A 23,831-nucleotide genomic window follows, 5' to 3' on the forward strand; every position below is an offset into this window, starting at 1 on the left:
CCCAGCTCTCTCAGCCTGTCCTCCCAGCAGAGCTGTTCCAGCCCTCGGAGCGTTGCTGGGGCCTCCTCTGGCCCCGCTCCAACAGGTCCATGTCTCTCCTGTGCCGAGGGCTCCAGAGCTGGACGCAGCACTGCAGGGGGGTCTCCCCAGAGCGGGGCAGAGGGGCAGAATCCCCTCCCTTACCCTGCTGGCCACGCGGCTTTGGGTGCAGCCCAGGACACGGTTGGCTTCTGGGCTGTGAGCACACATTGCCGGCTCCTGTCCAGCTTTTCATCCATGGATGGGGCAAGGGACAGGACACACCACTAGCACAAGGGCTGGTCTGCCACGAAGGAGCAGCAGCGGAGAGCGGAAGGAGCTCCATGCGTTTCACCCCCATCATTCTGCTGCTAAACCCAATTTATTTCCACCTTTGTGCTTGGTGGTGCCCCGAGGCTGAGCCCGGCTGTCACCCCAGGGGGAATGAGGCTGGGAAACGCTGGGTTGTCCATGGCTGGAGCAGTGTCTCATGGGCCACAATGGTGTGTTTCACAGCCGCTGTCTGACACTCGCAGGTTGTCCCAGGCATGAACAAAAGCTCCACTGAAGCCATGGAGCAGCTGAGCCGAGCAGGAACAATAGTGAATTTTTGAATTTCTCCCAAGCAATTGTGAGTGAGACAATTTCTCTGTAACAGAGCCATTGGATGCTGGATGTGCCATTCCTCTACTGGTATATGTAGTGGGAGGTCACCAGGACAATTTAAATTGCTGATGCTCTACAAAACCTTAGGAATTAACTCATTGGAAAGGGAAGGGCTTTCTCCCTTCACCAGATGTTTTACTGGGATAGTCACCAGCCCCCACCAGTAAGTTTGAAAAGCTCTATGTGTACTCAAAATTAAGAGTATTTGACAAATTTTAGCAGAGCAACTGAAAAAAAAATTACTGGATATTTTCACCCACATTTGGCCAACTGTAAAGAACATCCAGCTCTCAGCATATGCATTATGAATAAACATATGTCTTCAGCTTATCTCTCTCCCGACAGCTCATGGGTAGCTCCCCAGCCTGTATTAGTTTAAATGCAATTTTTTTCTGGAGGACTGACAATAGGGATATTGATTACGCAGGCCACTGGAAATCACACCCTCATTTCACTCCACGGAGGAGCATGATTGCCATTCCCTTTATGTTCTGACGAGGCCGTCAGCACTTTGCTGTGGGAGTCTGCTCCCTGAGGCTCCTAACGTGGCACCTGACCGACATGCAGGGCTGGGTTACAGGGTTCTGAGGACGAAACCCACTCTCGGCCCTGCTCAGGAACCAGCATGCAGCTTGGAAAGAGGGGAACGTACAGCATTACTGTGCCAGAGAAGCGTCATCCGCTCCAGTTAACCTCCTGACGACACAGAGGTACCACTGCTGTAGGCAAGGTCCGCTCTGACCTGATTCATCCTCTGGGGTCACTTTGCTCCCAGCAGCTATTGTCCCCTGCCTCCACTTGTGCCATCTTCTGCTAACGCTCCTCCCGTGCCTATGCCGACCCGCAGGTGGCTGAGGAGCAAATCTGGAGGCACTGAGCTGTCCCTGCTGAGTTTCATTAATTTCCAGTCCTGCCTTTCCTCGATGCAACTTTGCTTCCTCTAGAGCTGCTTGAGCAGACTGACCTTCGCTGCACGGCAGGTCCCCATGGAGACTCTCCATGCTCCCTGTCCGTTTGGGCTCACTGCTGATCCCTGCCTTGGAGCTGTGCATCCCACCTGACCTCTTCAAACCCTGCTCGTGGTGAACCTGACCTGCCAGCTTGCTCCGCACTGCCTGCCTTGCTGGTGTCTGACCTTAGAGTGTGTTCTCCTCCGGCAGGTCCATCCCTTGAGTGCTGTCCGTAGCACAGGGGCTGTGACAATTGTCACTGAGCATTGTGGTCACCCACGGTGAGCTCAGGGGAGCTCGGAGCACCCAACACACCTGAGAGCGGCTGAGCTTGGACCAGCCTCTTGGGGCCAACACCACTGTGTTGGCCTTGATGGAGCCAAGCCAGAGTGCACAGCAGAAGCTCTTCCACCTCTAGTTTCTGGGCCCCCCTCAGGATTTCCCTCTGAGATGCTCATTCCACCTCCTGACCCAAACCCCTTCAGTTTTGCCCCCATCATCGAGGGCAACCTTCAGCAGACCTGCTTTGCCACCTTCACCCTGCCTGAGATCCCTCTTGGCTCTTAAGCTGCATTGCTCACTCCCCACCTCTGCACATCAAATTTCTTTCTCTTCTGTCCCTGTGCTCTTCCATTTCCATTTCCCAGCAAACACTCTCCCCTCCAGGCTTGACTTCTCTGGACTTCTGGGTTCACTGGAGCCTAAGCTGAGAAATGAACCCAGAGATACAGCCCTCCAGCCTGATACCAGATGCTCTGTAGGCCATGGATAGCGGTGGTGGTGAATGCTTTTTGAGGAAATTAGAGAGGCTCTGCAGAGCAGCTCAACAGAGTCACGCCTTGCAGGCTGAAAGGCTGGGTTTGGGAGCAGACCTGGCTTTCCTGGTCCGTTTTACATTTATCCATTTATCCGGTCTAAGACAACATCTAGGTATTGTGCAGCGACCTTGTCTGCAGGAGGTGCACTGACTGGGAAAGCCAAGAACACTCCCAGTACCACGTTCCTTTCGGAGCAGTGCTAAAAGTATTTTCCTAACATTATATTTTGGTAAACATCCAACTTTTCAGCTGAAAAGCTCATAACTCATAGCTCACTGGTTGCTCAGCGAGGGCACACACATGATTTTCTGGTCTGGGCTCCCACCTCCCTTTTTGCAGGGCAGTGTCTCCTCCATCCCTCCCCAACCCATGCTGACCAAACCTAGCCATGCATTTGCCCCATTTGCAGCCACGTTCAAAATGATCAAAACTCTCAAACGGAGATCCGAGAGGCAGAGAAAGGCCAGAAGGAGCCTTTCTACAGGAGAGAGATGGCTCCATGCTGTTCATCTGCCAGGAGACACAGGCTGTGGAGAGGCAATTGTGTGGTTTGTCTTGGTGATGTAAATCCCACCTCAGACACTGCTTGGCAGGATCCTTCTACAGCTTCCAGGTCAATCCAAAGCTGTGGATCTCAATAATCTTTAATGCCAAAGATGTTAAAGTATCTACTTTGCAATTTTCCAAATACTTGCTGAGTTGGACTACAGTCTCACTCCTGCTGTAGTAAATCAGGATTTGTTTCTGAAATCAGAAATTTCAGAGTCCTAACCAGAGTCAAAATACCAGAGTCCTAACACTGCAGTTAGGGAAAATAAAGCCTCCTTTCCAGAAGGCAGATCTGAGCACCCCTTCAGCTCCAACCCATTTTAAATTACGATCCAAACCCAATTTTTGTACATTTTCTCAGTGCAAGGGACTGGATCCCACCAGATTCCTAGCAGAAAACGCCACTCGAGTTCAGCCTGATCTCTGGTTATTTGTCTGCCCTACAGAAAACATGCTTTTTTTTCTTTTTTCTGTAGAGCAACACACAAACCCACAGCCCACAAAGCCACTCAGAGGACAGCTGTCAAGCCAATGCTGAGCCCTTGCATTAAGACGAAGGGACACTTTCCGGTGGGAAGAGCGGGTGCAGGGAGCCTTCCTCAGACCCTCACTGAGGCCATCACCGCCAGCCCACCCTGCTCTCCCTGCCCTATAGGACGTGCCCCATAAGCAACCCGAACAACGTATTCACCACGCTGCTCCTGCAAGGGTGCGCGGGAGGGCGGCGGGGCCGGCGGGTCAGCACTCACCCTCCTGCTCGCTCCGCTCCCGGCGCAGCGCGGGCTGCCCCCACCTCCCGCCGCGACGGTTAAAAGCGCTTTGGGAGCAGAGCCGGCCAGCGCTGCAGGGAGCCGCGCTGCCTCTCCCGCACGGCGAGGGCAGCTACCGGCACCCAAACGTCTCCATTTACGGTCAGGGCCGTGTGGCTGCGTTTCTGCATCGGCCCCGGAGCCGGGGCTTTTAAAGGGATCCCCGGTTTCAGCAGCGGAGCAGGGCTGGACCCTGTTTTTCTGCGAGTTTTGTGGCTTCCCAGGGGAGATTGAGCCCATCCTGGGTCTTGTTTAGCCTGCTCTAGGGTTGGGATATATTGCTGTGGTCCTCGTGCAAAACCTGTATCCAAGGTTAGGCAGCTTCTCCCTGACGTCAGGCAGGTGCCACCCTCAGTACCACCTCAAGGGGAACCTTTGCCGTTTTTCCACCATGCCAGCTCAGGTAACCACCCTGCTTATTGGCATACAAAAGTGAGGCGGCAAGAAAACAGGGATAAAATCTGATCGATTGCAATTTCCTGACCATGAGCAGTGCTGAAAATATTACAGAAAATCTAACAGCATCTTGGGAGGAGAGTGGAACATTTTATTTCTCCCTCCAACCATTGTTAGTGGAGTTATTGCTCCCAAAAGATCCTGTATCTTCCCCAGGACAGCGTTCCTCAGCCTGGAGGAGCAAGGGACACTGGTGTGCTCCAAACGGAGCATCTCCATGGGGGTGGCCACACTGGTGAACAGCCATCCGTGTGGCAGCGAGTCACCAGGCCACGAAGCACATTGCCAGCCCGGCGCTGGCTCACAGCTACCAGCATCTCCCAGTCTAGCTTGGAAGCAGTTCCTGGGGATGAGATGCTGAAGCAGGGCAGGCGCGCTGGAGACAAGTACCATGCGCAAGTACCATTTACCCCACGCAACGCTACAGGCTTGGGGAGGAGTGGCTGGAGAGCTGCCTGGCGGAAAGGGACCTGGGGGTGCTGGTTGACAGCCGGCTGAACATGAGCCGGCAGTGTGCCCAGGTGGCCAAGAAGGCCACCAGCGTCCTGGCCTGTATCAGAAATAGTGTGGCCAGCAGGAGTAGGGAAGTGATTGTGCCCCTGTACTCGGCACTGGTGAGGCCACATCTCAAATCCTGTGTTCAGTTTTGGGCTCCTTGCTACAAGAAGGATGTTGAGGTGCTGGAGCATGTCCAGAGAAGGGCAACGAAGCTGATGAGGGGGCTGGAGCACAAGTCTTATGAGGAGCGGCTGAGAGAACTGGGGTTGTTTAGTCTGGAGAAGAGGAGGCTGAGAGGAGACCTTATCGCTCTCTACAACTACCTGAAAGGGGGTTGTGGCGAGGTGGGGGTTGGTCTCTTCTCCCAAGTAACTAGTGATAGGATGAGAGGAAATGGCCTCAAGTTATGCCAAGGGAGGTTTAGATTGGATATTAGGAAACATTTCTTCACCGAGAGAGTGGTCAAGCATTGGAACAGGCTGCCCAGGGAGGTGGTGGAGTCACCATCTCTGGAAGTATTCAAAGAACGTGTGGATATGGCGCTTCAGGACATGGTCTAGGGGGCACGGTGGTGTTTGGTTGATGGTTGGACTTGATGATCTTGAAGGTTCTTTCCAACCTTAGTGATTTTGTGATTCTGTGAAGTCCTGGGTTCCTGAAGGACTCCTGACCTGCTCAAAGCAGAGTTGGTGCACAAGACAAGAAGATTGGAAAGGGATGTTCTGCACATCCCATTAATTTTGTCTGCACATATACACGTATCGCTGTTCACGTGGTTTTGGATGCACTTGCATCGCAGCTGGGAGATAGAAATGCTGCAAGCATACCTAGCTTACCTCACGCTGTTTGGGTGGCAAGAGCTACTTAAGAAGTGATAACAGGGACATTCAGGTGGGTTAACCACCCCAACACCTACAGACAAGCATGGTGCTGACCCCCATGTCTCTCCCTCACTCTTCCAAATCGGGCTCAGTGCTCCTTGGGAAGAAGGTTAGAAACAAAAAGCCCAGTTATTTTCTACATTCAAATTTCAGAGCCCTTCGGACCCCACAGGCAGCTCTGCTGTGAGCCTCGGGTGAGCTCCGGTTCTGCAATAACTCTTCCAGAGAGAGAGAATGAGGAGGCTTAACGCTTTCGGATGACAGTTGCCGGAGCCACCATCAGATAACAGGCACCAGCAGCCGGCACAGGAGCCGGGAGCGAGCCAGGCCGCCTGATTCAGCCAGCCCAGAAAAAAGCCATATTTGTAAAAACCCACATGAAAAGGAACAAATTGCCAATTACGCAAAAGTCTTTAAATAAAGCAACACAAACCTTTCATGTGCAGCAGACAAATGATACACAGTCACAGGGAAATAATATGACAAATAGGGAGGCTGAGAGTGGGGAATGTGCGCAAATCCATTTCCCAGAAGCAAGAAAGGGGACTCGCTCGCTGAAAAGGATTAGCTGGATAAAGCCAAACACTTAAAAAAAAAAAAAAAGTGTTAGAAACTAAACATGTATCAAACAGAAACAGTAAAAAAAAACAGATTGCAAGAAGATCCAAGGAGCCACGCTCTGCTCCTGCTCAGAAAGAAAACGCTGTCAAAAAAATATCCTATGTAAACTTGCCACACACACCAGATCATCAACAGGCATTTATCAAGCGAAACACATACCAAATGCAACTCTTCTTCCTAATCCCAAGTCAAACAGGCTTTGAGTTTCAGACCCTCAGGAAGAGATTTCCATATGATCCTCCTCTGTCTCCATTTATGATTAGCCCTTCTAAATTTCAGCATTTATCTGACAAAAAAACATTGGGGAGGACTTTCTTGTATCCGCAAAGCCTGTGTTACTGCTTTTCCTTAGCTGCTGCTGTACCATTCTGCAGCTGCTCAACTTGGGAGGAAAAGACTTTAGTCAAGACCCTTTGACTGACTAAGCCCAGGATCACTTTCCTGATGGTGTAACCCCAAGCCCTTGCGTTATGTGCCAACACCAAAGCAAGCCAGCATTCACAGAATGGGGTTATAAATGCTGCCTCTGAGCCAAAACCTTACTTTTGGGGCTCAGCAATGCAAAGAAAACATATGTGCGTGGGGGGTCGCACTGGCAATAGCTGTGTGGCCAGACTGAGGGCTCTTTGTAGTTTTGGGAGGGAATTCGCGGTGGCAAAACATTTCAGCCTGGTCTGGCGGAGCTGTCGCACAGAGCCAAGGCTGACTCCTGCGAGCAGCCACAGGAGCACAGTTACCACTTGCTGCCCTCCTGCAGCCTGAGGTATGGTCCTCGTTCACCATCGATGGATATTCAACATATTCACAAAGCCCTGAGTCTGATCACAGCTAATTCACAGACAAAAAGAAGGGAGTACGTTAGCTTGATACACTGCTTTTTGCAAACACCCTGATTGTTCCCAGATGCATCTCTCTCTGCCCAGCAGCTCTCAAGGCAGCAGGAGAGGAAATAATTTCAGCTCCCCAGAGTCACTGGCCTAAGCGATTTCAAGATGCTCCAGGAGCCCTCCTCTATCTGTTTGAGGGACCCGTACCCGTCTCCCTCCTTCGATCAGATCCAGCTTCTTCTGGTTCTTTCCACACCAAAATACAGCTTTCCATTCAAGCAGCAGGATCCCTGAAGCCTTCTCTAAGCAGAGCACACAAGTGCTGCAAGGCTGTGTAAATCCAGATCCAGGTGAGGACGGCGTTTTGAGCTCGCCCACAGCAGAGAAATCAGTTCTACCAATTCCCAATAGTCTCTCCTAAACTTGCCATAGGAGTGTGAAATTAGCTATGGAAAAACTTTCAGGGGAGGTTGAAGTTGATGGGAAGGAGGAAATTTCACATGAGAATTTGGAAGCCCAGCTGCTGAGTGATTCAAGCCAATGTAGGTCTAGATGCTAAGGCTCAACACAGCTGTGGAAGAATCTCTTTCACAGCATCAACCAGAAAATCGGCCTTCCCTTCAGCCACAGAAAAATACAGCTTTGAAGTGACAGCCAGAAGCTTGGAGTTGGATGAACATTTTATTTACAGCTTGTTATTCAGTTCAGCTACACGATAAGGTAATAATAAAAATAACGGTGCTCAGAACTTGCAAAGCAACTTTCATCTGAAATCTCAGCACAAGTTACAAACAGCATGGGTCAGCTGGGGAGATTTCCCCGGCGAAGTGCATGTTGCTCCTGGAGGGAGCCTGGCTGATTTGGGACCTGTGTGGTGGTGCATTTCCCCGCCGCCGCCTCGCCTTGTGCTTGGGCTGCTCTACAACATGAGGAATCCAGTTGCCTGGCAAGCCTTAGCCTTTGAACAAAGGGTTTGGTGGTTGAGAGCCACTCGACTGCACCAAGCACTCTCATGTAGCTGAGGTGGAGAATGGCACGGATTGTGTCAGGAACGTGGCTGCGTGACCAGGGTGAGGAACGAGAACAGGGCTAACAAATTATCTCCTGACAACCCTGGAACGACTGGTGCTAGTGCTACTGGAGACTTGAAAAATCACCTGTCTGGATTGTGGTGAGGATGGAAGTTCACTGATGCCTAAAGTCAGTCATCTCCCAACCCTATAAACAGTGGTCCCAAGTGAAACCCTTTGAGCTCTCCTGGACCGCAGCGGGCTGCCACCAGCACCTCCCCCTGAGTGGGATGCCTCTCAGAGCTTGTGAACCCTCAAGTTCATGAACAGCTCATTGGCCGGCACAAACCTGGGCTGAAATCCCTGTTGAAGCTCAACTCTTTGCCTGTTGAGAAATACAAAAGCATTCGGTGTATTTCACTGGATTCAAGGGGAACTTTTAATAAGTACCTTTGTATCTCTCTTCTTCTCTATATCTATCTCTTTTCTTTTTATCTCTTTATATGTCTCTATCTCTATATCTACATCTGTGTGTGTGTGTATGTGTAACTAGAAGATCTTAGTAAGTTTTAAGTTGTTATATTGCTAAGCTTTATTAGGAAATTGTATGATTTAATACCATGATTTACCTTAATAGTGAATTTAATTGCTGTTTTTTTGTATTAGATTGCTGCCATCCTAAAGTTACACAAAGGACAAAATCATAGATTACATCATCACACCAGAAACCCTGACACTCGTTTCCTTTAGTCATATACCATTGGCCAAGTCTGGGACTAGGAGTGGATTCAGCTTCACCTAGACTCCTCTCTGAGAAGGAGCTTAGAAAGTAAGAGGGTCCACTCTGAACTTGGTGACTCAACAGGAGGGCACCGCTTATTTTTCCCTGTACCCAGCCTTAGTCATAAACCGTTGACCAAGTCTGGGACTAGGGGTGGATTTTGGTCTACTCTGAACCTCGTGACTCAATGGGAGGGTCTCCCTCACTTTTTTTCCCTAACCTACACATAAGTCACCCTAACCTGATTCGATTACCATGACTCTGTCTAAATCACTCCGCCCAATCCACGTGTAAATCGTTACAACCTAATTGTAATTTGGTTTCTCTTTGCATACTTCTCCCATGTTGAATAAGTAATAGAGTGGACCTTGCCATTGAATTCTGTTAAGTCACGCTTTTACAAATTTATATTAAAATCCTTTGCATCCGAATATCTTTGGCGGTGACCATTTAAGCGGCCTGAACCACTCATTTGCAACAACCTGCCAGGGCAAAGCACTGCTCATCTGGGTAGCGTCAGCCTTCTCCTGCCCCGAGCGGAGCAGCCCTAGGACCAGCCCAAAGCTGGTGGCTTTGTCTGCACTTTACAGGCAGGCAAACCAAAGTGTTGTGCCCACGTCCGCAAAGAGTATCAGTACTGGAGACGCACTTGAATCCAAACATCCTCTTCCTCTGTCGTCTGCTCCACCCAAAAGCTATTTATTTACTATCATCCTGAGCAGAGGCTATATAACAATATAACAGCGTTGAAAAGCCTCATTTAACCCGAAGAGCATCTGAGATGCTCTGTGGACAATCCTTTACACGTACGGGCATGGTGCTGCTCAGGGAGCTGGGTCAGCCCGCATGCAACAGAGCTTACCGCTTTTTCTGGGTATAAATTTTTCATAATCACACCTCCTGGCTTTGCCCATTCAGATGCTACTTGAAAACAGCAAAACGATTTATTGTACGAATAAAATTCAGCCACAGGTCACTTGCAAACTCGTTAGTGTGATTTAGAGAGCAATTCACTTCCTATATTGATCACTAGAAATTCACATTGAAGGTGTGATCAAACAGTTAAAAAAAATAATCACATGATATTGTTTCTGCTCACTCAGAAATGGACATGGAGCTTCCCGAACCAGCCTCCTCAACTGTCATCTTCATGTGTTTTTTTGGTGTTATTGATAAAAACCCCAAACAAGGAGGTTGGCCAGCTCGTATAGATTTCCCACAGTATATTTTAAACTGTGATTATTAATATTATGAGCAGTGCTTTAGCAGACCTGTTCTCCAATAGCCCATTCATTTTTAATTGAACTAAGAAGAATTTTAAAAGGCATTTATATGAAATAGGAAGCCAAGTGCTGTGTCCTTGTGACCAAGGTGGCTGAACCTTCATGGTAAAGGGACGCTCGCCATGCGGAGACCATTGGCATGGTGTTTTGTTTTAATTAGTCATCCTGATTCGGCTGTTCTCATTCCAGCCCTGGTCTGGCTTTTTCATGGTTATCCAGGCACTCTCTGTGGGTTTTCACCTCCTCGGTGACCATGTACTTGAAAAAACGTTGCCCATTAACATTTTGTTAATGGTATTTTTAAGCAGTTTTCCAGAAAGCGAGGCTGAATGCGCTTCCGGCAATTCAAGTCGCCCTCAGAAATCCCCATTCAGGTTTGCCTGTGGGGCAGGATCGCGCCCCGCTCCCACTTATCAGCTGCACAGGGGGGGATTTGGTCACAATGGGAAGTTTCATTTCCTGCTTCGTGGCCAGTGCTGGCAGCCTTTGGAAAAGGAAAGACATTCTTCTAATTCTTTTTGTTAACCCGTTGTTGGTGATCTCCGAGACAAAATTGTCAGAAAAGCTCAGGATGCTACAGCTTCCATCAGCCCATCAATGACACAGCCGGCACCAGACTCTGATTTTTCCTAAATTTCCACTTTTTTTTTAATAAATAAAAAATAAGGCCGGTGGAGCACAGACTTATTTCCATGCATGTTTGTTTCTGACACATGGTTTACAACCTCTGTAATGTCTCAAGGATTGCCTGCCAGTGGCACCAGCACCACAGCCGGCCGCGCTCCCGGCTGCGCTCCCAGCACGGGTGGGCGCGTGGGGCACAGCCGCCGGCGGCGCAGAGCCTGGCGTCGTACCCCAGCAGCTTAGGACGGCAAGTAAAGGAGATGAAAACAAATGCTGCAGGTATTTTAAGCAGATACAGTACATTTCTCAAAGCTAAGCAATGCCTCAAAAAATAGCTAAGTGATATATTAAGTGTTAAAAGTGACCAGAGCTGCTTTCCTTCTCACTGGCAGTGACTGGGGCTGGTTTGGCACAGAATAAATCAAAATGCATCCTGAATTAGCCCTCCACATAGCTATGTCTTTGCAGATCCTCCCCACCCAGCACTAATGCAGCTTCCCTGAGCTCTGCAAGCAATCACAGCGTGAAGCTGCTGAGAAAATGAGCTGAAAACCCTTTTATCCCCCACCCCGGTGAAAATCCGCAGCCGCAGCAAACTATGACATGGCGAAACGTGCAGTTACTACCTGAACGAGGAGCTCCAGCTTCCTGTCGTCAAGGAGGTGCACTTGGCATCTGCGGCCCTCCGTCATCTGCAAGAGAGAAGAGGCACGTGTGTCAGCGCGCTCGGCTGCCCGGCTCAGCACGCGGCCGCCGGCTGCCCCGGCGCGAGCTGGGGGCTCTCATTTGCTGCGGTGCTTTTGGTCTGTGCTTGCTTTCTTTTCTGCTTTCTTTTTATTATTCCCCTTTCTTTTGGCACCGGGGGAAAGAAAAGGCTGGAAGGAGAAAAAGAGAAGCCACCCCAGTAGCTGTCACGGAGCAGCTTATGGCACCTGCTTGGACGCAGCTGCCGGGAGGAGGTCGTTCCAGTCTGTGAAATGGGGCCAAGGGGACGGTTTGCAGCACACGGGCCCCAGCGTGGCACACCACAGCCTTTGGCTTCGCAGCCCGAGTAGACATCCAGACACGTTTTCCCCAAACCCCTCACAGCAGTGATTCCACCGTCCTGCAGGTAGCGCGGAGCAAAACACGGCTCCTCCCTGGGCCATGCTGACGGTGCTCCCTGAGGCTGCACCCGCTGCTCGTGTGGGCCTGAGTCCCAAATCGGGCTTCTCCTACTTGAGGTGTCCTATTTAAAATGTATATATGTATAAAAGGTATATAAATATATATAATAATATCATTTGTGATATTATCGTACTGGTCCGAAGCTGCTTCCATACCACTATAGTTTGCTACAACTGTTAACAAATAAGATCAATAAAACTTTTAGGTATAGAAGACCTAAGGTAGAGAAGACTTCCGAGGCCCTGTAGATCAGGGTCCTAAGAAATAAATGAGCCACAGCCTGAGGAAGCTCCTCTATGGTCAGTCAAGCCCTTTCCTAGCTCTCCTCTTGCACAGAGCACCGTAAGCCAGGAGCAACTTTGCTTTGCAGAGTTGCAGACCCCGACTCAGCCCCGCAAAGCCCTTCGGCGCGCACGGCGCAGGCGCAATCCTCTTTCTGCTAAGGGGATATGGGCCGCCTAAGCCTCTTTGGCTCCTGGAAATCCCTTTCATCAGCTCCGGCATGGGCTTACCCCACATAGCTCACGCACACCCGGACCCATGGCAGCATGGACCCAGCTCAGCCCCACAGTGTGGCTCAGACCCCTGGGCACCCACCACCAAGGCACCTTCTTGAGTGCTGTATGGATTCCCAGCCCAATTTAATGATATTTCTTGCCATGGTGAGTCCAAAAGCATCACCAGAAGGGAGCAGAGGGTCCATGGCAGCCTAGCGGGGGGGTACACCCTGTTGGGGACGTGGCTGCCACAGCACCCTGGGCATTTCTGCCCTCACCCATCGCCTCTCCCCACCGGAGCCAGCTGAGCCGAGCCCCTGATGCAAAGCCGCCTTGCAGAGAGTGGGGAGGTGTGGGCTCAGGGGGTTAAGTGAGGACAGCTCAGATTTCTGCTTTAGCTCTGTGGGTTAAAAATCACCTGCTCCCGTGGCTTGGCCAGGCTGGATATGTTGGCATCCAGGAGGTGGTGGTGGATGCCTCACCATCAACTTTGCCCGTTCGAGAGCCCAAGTGGTGCGTGGCCGCTGTCATGGGGTCTGCAACCCTGGCCGTCTCCAGCAGCATAGAGCTCGCCCTGCCGGTCGCCAGCTCTCGGTGCGGGAGCCCACCAGGCTCTGCTGGGTGCTCCTGTCCCCGCTCTTGCCAGCTCTGTCCCACATCCATCTCCCCTCTTCCTGGGGCCAGGACAGACCGAGCCTTACCCTGGCCTCAACCTCTTCCAACAGCAAAATTTCAGACGTGCCAACAACTCTACTAAGCCTCAAGCTGGCCATGCAAGATATGGGGTTTATTATGAGACTTCAGTCAAGACGAGCTTTTCCCTTCAACTCAGCCCAATTTTGCAGTCCTGGAATGCACAATCCCATGCGATCCAAGCAGACTTTACCCCCACTGTTGTTCACACCAGCATGCCTCTGGAGTATCATGCACGCCAAATAACATTGCTTTCCTTCTCGTTGTCTGTGAGCACTACTGGAGCCCTGGCATTGCAGCCAAAGGAAAGCTTTGTAAAACAAGGCTTCTCATAAATGTCAGCCAGTTACCACCATGGCAATAAATCGTCTTCTTACGAGAGTTTCCTCTGGTAAGTAATGTTATGCAAAATTATGGCTTCTCATAAGGTATATTACTTGGTGAGTGAGATTTTTCTCTATGGAGTCGATACTAAACAACTTTCAGCTCAGTTGTAAAGCTGCACTAGAGGCTCGCAGAAGGGCTTTGTGATGGTTTGCCCTGTTCAGAATAAGAGCGGTGTAGGTCATGTTCACGTGGGCGCAGGCAGCCGCAAGCTTTCTCTGCAGGGCTCCCCTCCGGCACTGCGCCGGGGATAGAGGTCTGAGTGGCTGAGCTCTGCTTTGGCATCTCTCTTGTCCTCCTACCGTCACATATCTGCTGCATCCCCGAGATGGTGAGTATGTACTGATAATACAGCTTTAATATGAGTTTACCCAAGGCAAGAGATAAAGCAATGAGTTTATCGTGGTGGTAGCATGCGATGGCAGGGATGGAAACACAGTCCGGCTCTGGCATGTTGTGCTCCACGGGTTATAATAAAGTTGAAATGAGAATAAAAGGTGAAAGGGGGAAGATGGAAAATTTTCTGAGATGTTTGACTTTGTGTTTTAGTGGTTCAGCAAAGCGCTTGCTTTCTGGGTGGAGCTGCTTTAGCTCTCCATGCTTTTTCAACCCAGAGTTCCCAACCCTTAGGGCTTTCACTGCTTAAAGAAATCCCAAATGCAAACAGCTGGTAACATGAAGTATCCGAATAAGGTGAAGCTCTGAAATGCAGCACATGATGGCTGACTAATTGCAAGGCATTTCATGAACACAACTTGCAGAAAAGGGGGAGGCCCACTGCTTTCACACCAGCTTGTCCCCAGCAGTCCCATCCATCAGCAAAGTGGTTGTCAAAGACCATGACCATTTTTACAGTTTGGTCACGTAGTGTGTGAGCACACAGCACGGCACATACTTTATTTCTTTAGTGACACCTTGTTTCTGTGCCCCTCAGTGGTCTGAAGGTTCATGCTCCAGGCTAATGACCCCAGCCGGTGACCTGGAGGCTGTTTCCACCTAGACTTTCCGGCACAAGAGAGGGTCCAGAGCTGCTGCAGGAGCTGGAGAAGATGCATCAGCCACTGTACAGCCTTGGGGGGAGAAAGAGACCCAGTGCTGGCCCCTGCACCCAGCTCCAGGTACCAACACAGACAGTGAAGGAGCTTCTGGTTTTGTTTTGGCTGATACCTTGAAGCTAAGCAGGACCACAGTGTACGTGGCTGGAGATCTGCTACGGTATTTCCTTCTGCAGATGGGGTGCCCAGCCGCAGGGCTTTTCACTTCCCTTAGGAACAAATGATGCTTCCCAAGACACAAGACAAGATGGTAGAAGGCAGACTTCCTACTAGATATAAGCTAAAATATGATGGTCCTACCCTCCCTCCTTCCTATTTTTATTATTCCACCAGGTGTCTGAAGCCCACACTATGTACTTTTTTGCATCGTCTGATCAATACAAACTCTGCTAGTTTGTCAGAGCAAGAAACGGGAACGTTTCAAAGCACAGCGAGAAGGAACTGATTTAGCACAGTCTGTCTGTGTAAAAGATGCTGCTTCTGATGCTTTGCAAATTGGCTGATCTATGCTATCTGCTGCACCGTGATGGATGGGGCTGTGGCCGGCTGTAGGGGGACAAGTCTTCTGCTTCTCTGTGTAACCAGAGGAAGGGAATCAACACCAAAGCCACACAGATGGGACCACGGGAGCAGGAGGTCACTAAGCATGAGCTGAGCAACACCGGAGGTTGGATGGAAGATGACTATAAGGAGTGAATCGAGGTTCTCCACGCCCAAGGCTCTTACCCAGAATCGAGGTTCTCCATGCCCAAGGCTCTTACCCAGAGAAGGACGGGGGGAACTGAATGCTGAGGCACAAAGGCATGGCTTTCCATTCACTATGGAAAAGAAAACCCTGGCAGAGACAAGAAGCAATGGTTGAGCAGGGCTGGTGATAGAAGACAAGGACACCTGATGAGGAAGGGAAGTGCAGGAGTTTGCTCCTGGTCAAGTCCTGGGTTTCACTGTGAGCTCAGTGCGGGAGTTTTCCTGTACCAACACAGCCCCTCAGCTTCCTTCTGGAGGGCAAGAGACCTCTACTCTAACTCCAGAAAGTAAAAAGTCAAGTGTCTTGTTTAAGAGTCGAGATGCCCTTGATGCTCAAAGCAGGGAGAACTTCCAGACATTTCAAGTTAGGCGGGACAATTCCCAGGTGAGCTCCACGGTTGTGCCTGCTGCTTGCTCAGCCGCTTGCACATGGTTGGTCCCATACCTGGGGCCGGGCTCTAGTGCTCGGCCCAGGAGAGCCTTCCAACGGCCAAGGGGGCTGTATCCACATCAACCCCCCCAATTTCCGATGCTTCTCAAGACATGCGAAGAGGTGGGACTCTGTTACACACTGCTGAGTGCTACCAGTTCATCCATATGGCAGGGAGCCGCACACACCGGGTGTGAATACGGGCCACATGCATTCCATGGGCCAGACTTATCACGAACTCGGATGGAAATGATGTACCAAAATACAGAACAGATTTTTTTTTTTCAAAACAACTCAGTACGTCACATTTTGCTGAAAATCTGCCACTTCTTTTAGTGCCTGCACATGCGGCATGACCCCTGAGCGCTTGAAGCGCTGAACACCAGCGCTTTTAAAAAGCTCTGTCATTTACGTACATGAGTATGTAAAGACTAGGGATAATATATCTCCAATACACAAACACAGATGGTGCTTGTAAGGCACGTGGAGATCTGAAGGAACGTGTTTTTGTGGATGAGGTGCTGGATTAGTGTGCAGGAGAGCTGATCATACACAAGGCACACGTGCTTTCTCTGCTCTTTGGCTTTTGCACCTTGAGGATTGGAAAATTGACGCTGACCTTTGCAAAACACTTTGAGATCCACCCATGACAACAAGACCTGACATACGCGCTTGTTCTCGTTAATATGGGCATGCTACAGAAAGGAGATATCTCTCATGGTTACTCACAGGATTGTCTGAATCGTAGCTGTATTTCTCAAAGAAAGGATGTTTTAGCCACCTTTATCACAAGACTTTAAATCTCCTTTGGAGGCTCCTACCCAAATATTTACACAATGGGCTTCCTGGGGAAGGCAGGCTGGTGGTTTTTTGCTCTGTGGCATGAACTGCTCTGGCGACTGCCCTCCTCTCTATTTGTCTTTGCTGTAACTCCAAACATTGTCTCGGAGAATCCTATGAGCCGTCTGCGACGCAGCCTGAAAACCCTCACCACGCTCGGCTAATCCCTGCGCGCCCGTCACTTCGGCACTGAATTATCAGCAACGGCCCACAGAACTGCTCCATCCAACACAAACAGCGAAGGCGACGGGAGGAAGCAGCTCCGAAGGGAACCTTTCCCTTTCAAAACGAAAAAACCTCTCCTGGTGAAAGTGCCGTCACACTAAATAACTCAAAGGCACCGAATGCAAATGCTATTTACAACGGCAGTTCTATAAATACCCATGGCATGTTTCATTAGCCGGTGACTGCGGAAATAAAGAGGAATATGGTGTATTCTTACATGACTCAAATCAGAAATTATAATTGGAGGCAGAATATTTCCTAAATGATCGCTGCCTCTATGGGAGGCAATTACTGTGCTGAATACACAAAAATCTGTGTCGCTGTTTGGACAGACCCGCTGAAAGGAGATAGGGAGAGGTGACAGCCCGCCGATTACAATAAACTATTAGATTAAATGACCCACTTGACCTCTTCTTACTGCCTTCTCATCCTGGCAACTCCTAAGCTTGTAGGGAGAGAGGGGGGGAAAAAACTGTGTGTTTTCGATGTCTGCGCAGTTTATTTTGTGCATGTGGCAGCACTTCACTTTGCTGAATCGGGGCCGGTCTTGCAAATGGCTGTCTGTCGCAGTGGCCAGCACCATCTCTTCGTTTGCCCACATCCATCTGTCATCTCTTGTCCTACGCTTGTGCTTCAGACTATCCTTCTTTTATATACCATGTGTGCGCAGAGCCCAGTCGCTGCAGCAGCACCTGGTAAGTAATACCGACGGGGACCGGGATGAGGAGGGCCGCGAGGCCGCGTGCAAGGAGCTGAGCCACATGGCCGATCCTTGCCGTGGGCACATGGCCACAGCTGGCTCTTGCGCGGTGGGAAGGGGAGCAGCAGCGGCTGGGGAGCAGGCAGGGCTCTGCCCAGAGGCGTCTGCCCGCGGGGTCTGCTCGTTTTTTCAGTCTTTTGGTTGCGACTCGGGGGACCAGCCCCCGAAGCAGAGGAGTGAGACGGCTGCCGGCGCAAATCTGGTCCGCCTGTCCCAGCCGCGGGGCTCGCAGGCCGCCCTGCGCAGGCGTGCGGGCCTCCGTGGTCTGCAGCGCTGCTCGTGCCCCCTCGCTTTCCAGGCCCAATGCCCTCGTGCACCCAACCTCCCCTTCACCCTGCGGGCAGGCCGCCTTCCACCTGAGCCTCGGCGGCTTGAGGCTCTGCGGACGGGCAGACAGGCAGGAGAAACTGTTGTTTCTGAAGATGGGACTCATTTCTGCCGTTTATTTCCATGAGTCTTTCCTAAACCAACAGTGGAAAGTCTGGCTTGTAATTATTTTTTCCAAGAGGGAGAAAAACGATTTTAATTTGGCACACGGCTCCTGGCATAGGAAGCATCGGTCCGTATAGCCTGCGCTGCCTGCGACGGTCAGCGACACAGTACGTGACGTGGGGCTGAGCGTTCTGAAATAATCCAATACAGAAGTACAAATGTTTCTCACTGCAATGTGTAGGAACCCGTTAGACAACACTTCTGCCATTACAGTTTGTTCATGTGATTATTTTTTTAATTGAAAAGGCTCTCTGGTGCTCTGGAGCCGGAGAGGTGAGTTGTAAGCCAGTTGTTTTTTCCCTAGGAAGAGTACCCCAGCCGTATCCTCAGGCATCTGCCATCTTCTAGCAGTAATTCTGTAGGAAAAATAACATGTCGTATATTCAAAGAAACAGGAGCATCCTTTTTAGGAAGGGAACTTGGTGGCAAATGGAGGTTTGGAGCCAAAAGCATGGGCCCAGGAAAGATCCTGGAGATGTGGGTAGTGGCAATGTGAAGAGAAGCAGCCGATGGCTGATTCATAATCAGACACCAGCTTCTGATGCAGCGTGAGCTTCCTTGCTACGGAAGTGCTCTGAGGCTCTGTGGAATACATGCACAGTCCACAGCTGGACTGAATGGCCAGAAAATACACGCCGACGATGATGCAGCATCTCCCGCGGATTTGGTAGGACCAGAGGAACGGATCACGTGCCAGGCCTTCGGCTTTCCCTGCGAACCTCTTTATCCCAGCCCTTGAAAAAGCAGTGTCCTTACCCATGGACCAGGGAATGGAGATGAAATTGCTGAAACCATGGTTACAGATACGGCTTTTAAAATCCTCCCCTCTCCTGCAGGAAGGGAGTGCTGCCATCCCTTGGAGGAGCTTGACGTTACTCAACGGGGATCTGCACAGGGTATGCCTTCGGAGGGGCTGCACCAAGTGTTGCGATCATTTCTGCAAACGCTCGTTTGCCAGAAGGAGAGGAAAAAACAGCTTCAGTAACCAGAAAGTATGAGTCCTTGTGAAAGGGAGTGGGACGGTGACAGCCACGGTGCTACCCCGGCCGAGCGTGCCGTGACAAGTGCCACCCTCAGCCCTTGTGTGGATGCTGACAGGGAGCAAGGGGAGAAAAATTAAGGTGAGCTAAAGGCTGAGTGACCTGGCAACTTCCCTGTTTTCTCTTGCGAGCTGACGAAAGAGTTCCAGGTGTGCCCAGGGGCTCCCTGCTTCCTCCACGCAGGGCTTTCCAGCCTTGCTCGGGCTCCTGTGTCACCCGGGGACATCTGTACAGGTTATTTCTCATGCTTCCTCTAAACAGCACTCAGCAAAAATGCTCTGATTCAGCAAAGCACGTAGCTGTGTCCATAAATCCCTTTTATTTCAGCCTGACATAAGCAAGTGTTTAAGTGGCTTACTGTATCAGGGCTGAAATGAAAAACCGTATCCTATGGTCCTTAAGTCCATTTACAACGTCAAGCAATAACTCTCAAGCGAACTTTAAAGCTGGGAATGCCGCTTCTTAACCTCAAAACACTCGGGTCTTGAGCCACGTAGTTAGAATTAAATCTAATTCCGACACCGCATTTTAAACCAAGCAGGGTATTACCCGGCAGCCGCCTAAATCACCGCTCTGAGAGCGGCTGGCCTCGGAGGCCTGATTTCAGTTACATCCTGAGATAAGAAAGTCCTTTCCTGGACAGGCTGGCTTCCTCACGAGAATGGAGGTTGTGCTGGTTTATGTCACGTATTGTTTTCTTTCTTAAAAATAATACAGATCTAAATCTTTTCAAATACAAAGGGAGGCAGAACATCTCGTGCCCTCCCTGCCTTCTGATGTTGATGCAGGAGGAGAGGGCATTCCCAATGCGTACTTTTCATGTTTGACTCTTTCACCCTCATCACTCTTTCCATTGCCTTTTTCTTGGCCAGAAAATAAACCAGTTGCCAGCTTAAAGATGTATCAGCTCACAAGCATTAGCCCCACTATTTACAAGGCAGGAGTGGAGGCTCTAGGAGCTTTGAGGTGGTTGGCGGGAGCGTCTGCTGAGCTCTGGGTGCCTGGCCACACTGGCCATAGATGTCTTCTTAAACCTTACAGATTTGCAACGCCTCAGGAAAAGTGTGTCTTGATAAAACTTGACGCAGTCAGTCAGTTGTGTGGGTGGTTCAACATGGGCATCTGCTTCAGCCAATGTTTTTAGGTCAAGAACATGCCAGAGTTCTTAAAACCTTGCGTAAAACTGGGATCCTGTAGCTGTCTATCTCCTCCACTTTTACCTGGGAAGCCTGTGTTTCTCCTGCAGCCTTTCTGCACATGCAGCGTGCTGGCTGCACCCAGCGATGGGTAAGGTCTGTGTGTGGAATAAATAATAGATAAATAATCATGCAATCGAGGTGGCCCAGCTGCTTCTCCTCCCGCCAGCTTGGGGCTCTTCCCTGCGGCAAGTGCTTTCGTGCCTGTGAGTTTTAACTGAGTCAGGGGATAGGGCTTCCATTCTCTCCTGCCGGACTTTCCTGCACAGCCTCGTAGACCTGGTAGACCAGCTCCTGCCTGGAGCTGATGGCAAGCGCCGGTGAGAGATGAGCGCCGCAGTCCTGCCCAGCCATTCACACTGAGCATTAAGGAGCATCTTTAGGTGTGGTGAAACTGCTTGATCCACGTGAAATCATTGCAAGCCAAGGGTCGCAAACTGTGGGATGTCAAAAGTGTGGGGCTAGGGCAACCTGCGGCCTCATCCCACCTTATGGACCTTGGGCTATTCGTCCCTACTGTGCTATTCACCCGTATGCCAAAGTAATGCCCAAAGGTTGCAAAAGTGCCAGGTCACCAAAAACCATAGCAAATAATAAGTCCCCTCACACCTATGTTAGTAAGACAACAGGTAGACAGTATTCCTTGCTGCCAGCTTCCCAGTTAAAATCCAAGATAATTTGCCCTGTTCTCCTGAGCTAACTTAGCTCTGCCAAACTGTGTGAAGAACATCTTTATTTTTGAGATTTTTTTTGTTTTGTTTTGTTTTGTTTTCTAGATAATAATCACTTTAAGGCAAGTTCTGTAGTTTCATCCCATGTTTGCACGTTATATACAAGAGCTGTGATCCATCATTTGGGTTGCCAGTCTCTGATGCAGCCCAAAGAAATAAATATCAATGGCAGAACTAAAATGGGATGCTCAGAGGGAAAGAGGATGAAGGATCTTTGGCATCTTTGCACAAAGACGAGCAGCACGGTCCTGGGACAGATGCCTCATCAGCTTTTGAGCATAGTCATGCTTCAAGAAAACCATGATATGTCCTGGGAGGGTCTTTTTTCCCCTGGAAGGGCTCCATATTCACTCTGTTTGCTGTGCACAAAGGACACAGCATGGTCTAAGGGAAAAGAATCTATATAATCTGCCAGAGCAATCCTTTACCAATGATGGACTCCACAGCCTTTTATAAGTCACATCAACCTCTCTGCGGGGACTCCTGGTCACCTTCTGGTTCATTCCTTACTACATACTGCGGCAAGCACCGTAAGTCATTGTGATAACGACCATGTGGCACTAAAGTACATAGTAATAGATTATTATTCTTATTTTTCCCAAAGACGTTAGCATGTCTGTTAATCTCTCCTACGTTTGACTTTTAATTCCTTGTAAACATACATAAAAATGAAATCTTTTGTATGGTGTCACACTTCAAACACGGCATATTTTCAGCAAACTGTTCCACTCCTTTGTGCATGCAGACAGGATGGTAATTACATGAGAGCATCCAACTCTTCTGGGAAAACATTTGCAGGAGGTTTGGTTTAGTTATAGAGGAGAACAGGAGAATTCATTTGCTACTGAAACTAGTGTGATTTGCTGGAGAAAAAAAATTAAAAATCAATGTAGGTTCATAGGAAGGTGACCAAAGTGACCCAAGGCAGTGAAAGCCTGTGTGGGAAGTATGGAAGTATGTGTGAAATGTTTTTAAAGGACAAATTAAGATCTAGAGTTCAAAGTGTTGAGTGTTTCGTACCTGCTGTATCTCTAAACATTCGCAGGTGTGAGCGGTGATGGCCCTGATCAATGGAGCCAAGGCACTGGGCAGTGCATCACTCAGATATTCTGTAACAGAGCGAGTCAATAGATAGTGCTGAGCAGTAGTATATATAACACGTAATAGAAAACACACTTGCAAAAGTCATTCTAGATGTGAAAACAAAAAAAAAGTAAAATGTTAATCTGTACACAGAAGTGTTTTTGATTTTTTTCTTCTTGTTTTGAATAGCACTCTAAGAACTGATGTGCTTCCAGTGGAAAAATATGTCACCGGGTTGTTTCCAGCCACTGCTATATCAGCAGGTTTGACATACGTTTGATGTCGAGAGCCAGAGCTGGGGCTGGTGCCCAGGCTGGGCAGCCGCCAGCAGTTCTGCCTGCGCTGCGGCAGCTGATGGGCTCGGTGCTTGGGTGGACAGCATCCCCCAAGAGGGTTTCGCAGGAAGGACGTGGTGAGATGTAGCGTATGTTCAAATGACGAGCAGCTGACTCATCCACAGAGATGCAGGTGTCTTTTAGGAAGAGGCCCTGTAAAAGTCTGGTTTAACCCTTTCTGCTCCAGCTTTGTTCGGGAGCACGCCCTGGGCTGCAGGACTGGGGCATCGCCCGTGGGCTCTACCTGTACACCCAGGTGGGTGAGGAGCACGAGGGGGTCCTACCTGCCTTCCCTTGTCCTGATAGCCCCTGATGACGCTCAGCATCTGCATCTCTGGTGAGGACTAGAGCAAAGACTAGCCCCGCTCTGGGCTCGAGCGGGGAAAGCTGCCTCCAGGACACATCGCCTGTGCTTTTATACCCCCATGCATCTTCCGACTACTGCCAGGATTTTGCATCGCCTCTGTTGGGAATGCTTTGCCTGTTAGTGCAGAAAGACGGGGTCCTCGTGGCATTAAGGCACCTCACAATATAATAAACACGGACATCCTGTAACCTCTGCACAGGAGGGACCTGGAATAAGTGCCTCTGCTTGAGCCTGTCTTTGTACAAAACGCCGTTTTTAAGAGCCGGGGAAAGAAGTTTCCTTCTGGAAGACAGAGCAGCTCTTTAATAGCGTGCAGGGTCGATGCAGGAGAGCTAAGGATGGGGAGCGAAGAGGGAATGGCCTGATGCAATGTCTGCAAACTCAGCGGCTGGATCCGATATCCCCGAGCCCTACGCTCCCAGGGTTCGATACCCATTTTGGAGCGACCTTCTGCCGTGCACGCAATAGGCTGTGCCTGTGGGAAGGGACTGAGAAAGCAAGGACGCAGCCCAGCACCTTTACGTTTGCAGACTCCCCCCAGAATCACCATCAGCACTCCCAGAGCGTTTCAGAAAGCATCTTCCGTGGGGCAACACAAAGGCAAAAGAGGCTCAGTGCTTCCCGCCAGCTTTCCCTGGTTTTGGCGAGGCACAAGTCTCCTTCCCCCCCACCCCCACCACCTCCTGCAGCACAAGCCCAGGTGACAACTTTGGTGGCTATATCACCACCCCCAAACGGCGCTGCAAAGCATCCCAGAGAGCCCGGACCACTTCAGACAGTGCTTTTTTTGCAGTTTTTTGGTCTTTCCAGTTCAGAATTGCAGAAGGCAGTGGACATTACCTTCCAAATTTATTTTCCAGCCTGCTTCCACACTGGGGGTGTATGGGCGTGCACAAAGCAAGCACTGTATCTGATTACACATCCCCTAAATCATCCGTGTCCCCTCAAGTGCCCCATTTCACTGGGAAATGAGTGTCCGGCAGTACACAGTACGCATG

General features: G+C 50.1%; 1 protein-coding gene across 3 annotated transcripts in view; it reads right to left on the bottom strand.

The window, feature by feature from the left end:
* Positions 1-23,831, bottom strand: part of FRMD4A (FERM domain containing 4A) — a gene marked incomplete at both ends in the record, with an annotated part of 383,792 nt that overhangs the window by 126,212 nt on the left and 233,749 nt on the right. For all 3 annotated transcript variants that reach the window (XM_082013889.1, XM_082013888.1, XM_082013887.1), the window contains one exon: positions 11,418-11,483. In XM_082013889.1, the coding sequence (XP_081870015.1) occupies positions 11,418-11,483 (66 nt within the window). The remainder of the gene's footprint in view (positions 1-11,417; positions 11,484-23,831) is intronic.

The sequence above is a fragment of the Phaethon aethereus genome, assembly GCF_964289735.1.
Source record: "Phaethon aethereus genome assembly, chromosome: 1".
In the NCBI taxonomy this organism is placed as follows: Eukaryota; Metazoa; Chordata; class Aves; order Phaethontiformes; family Phaethontidae; genus Phaethon; species Phaethon aethereus.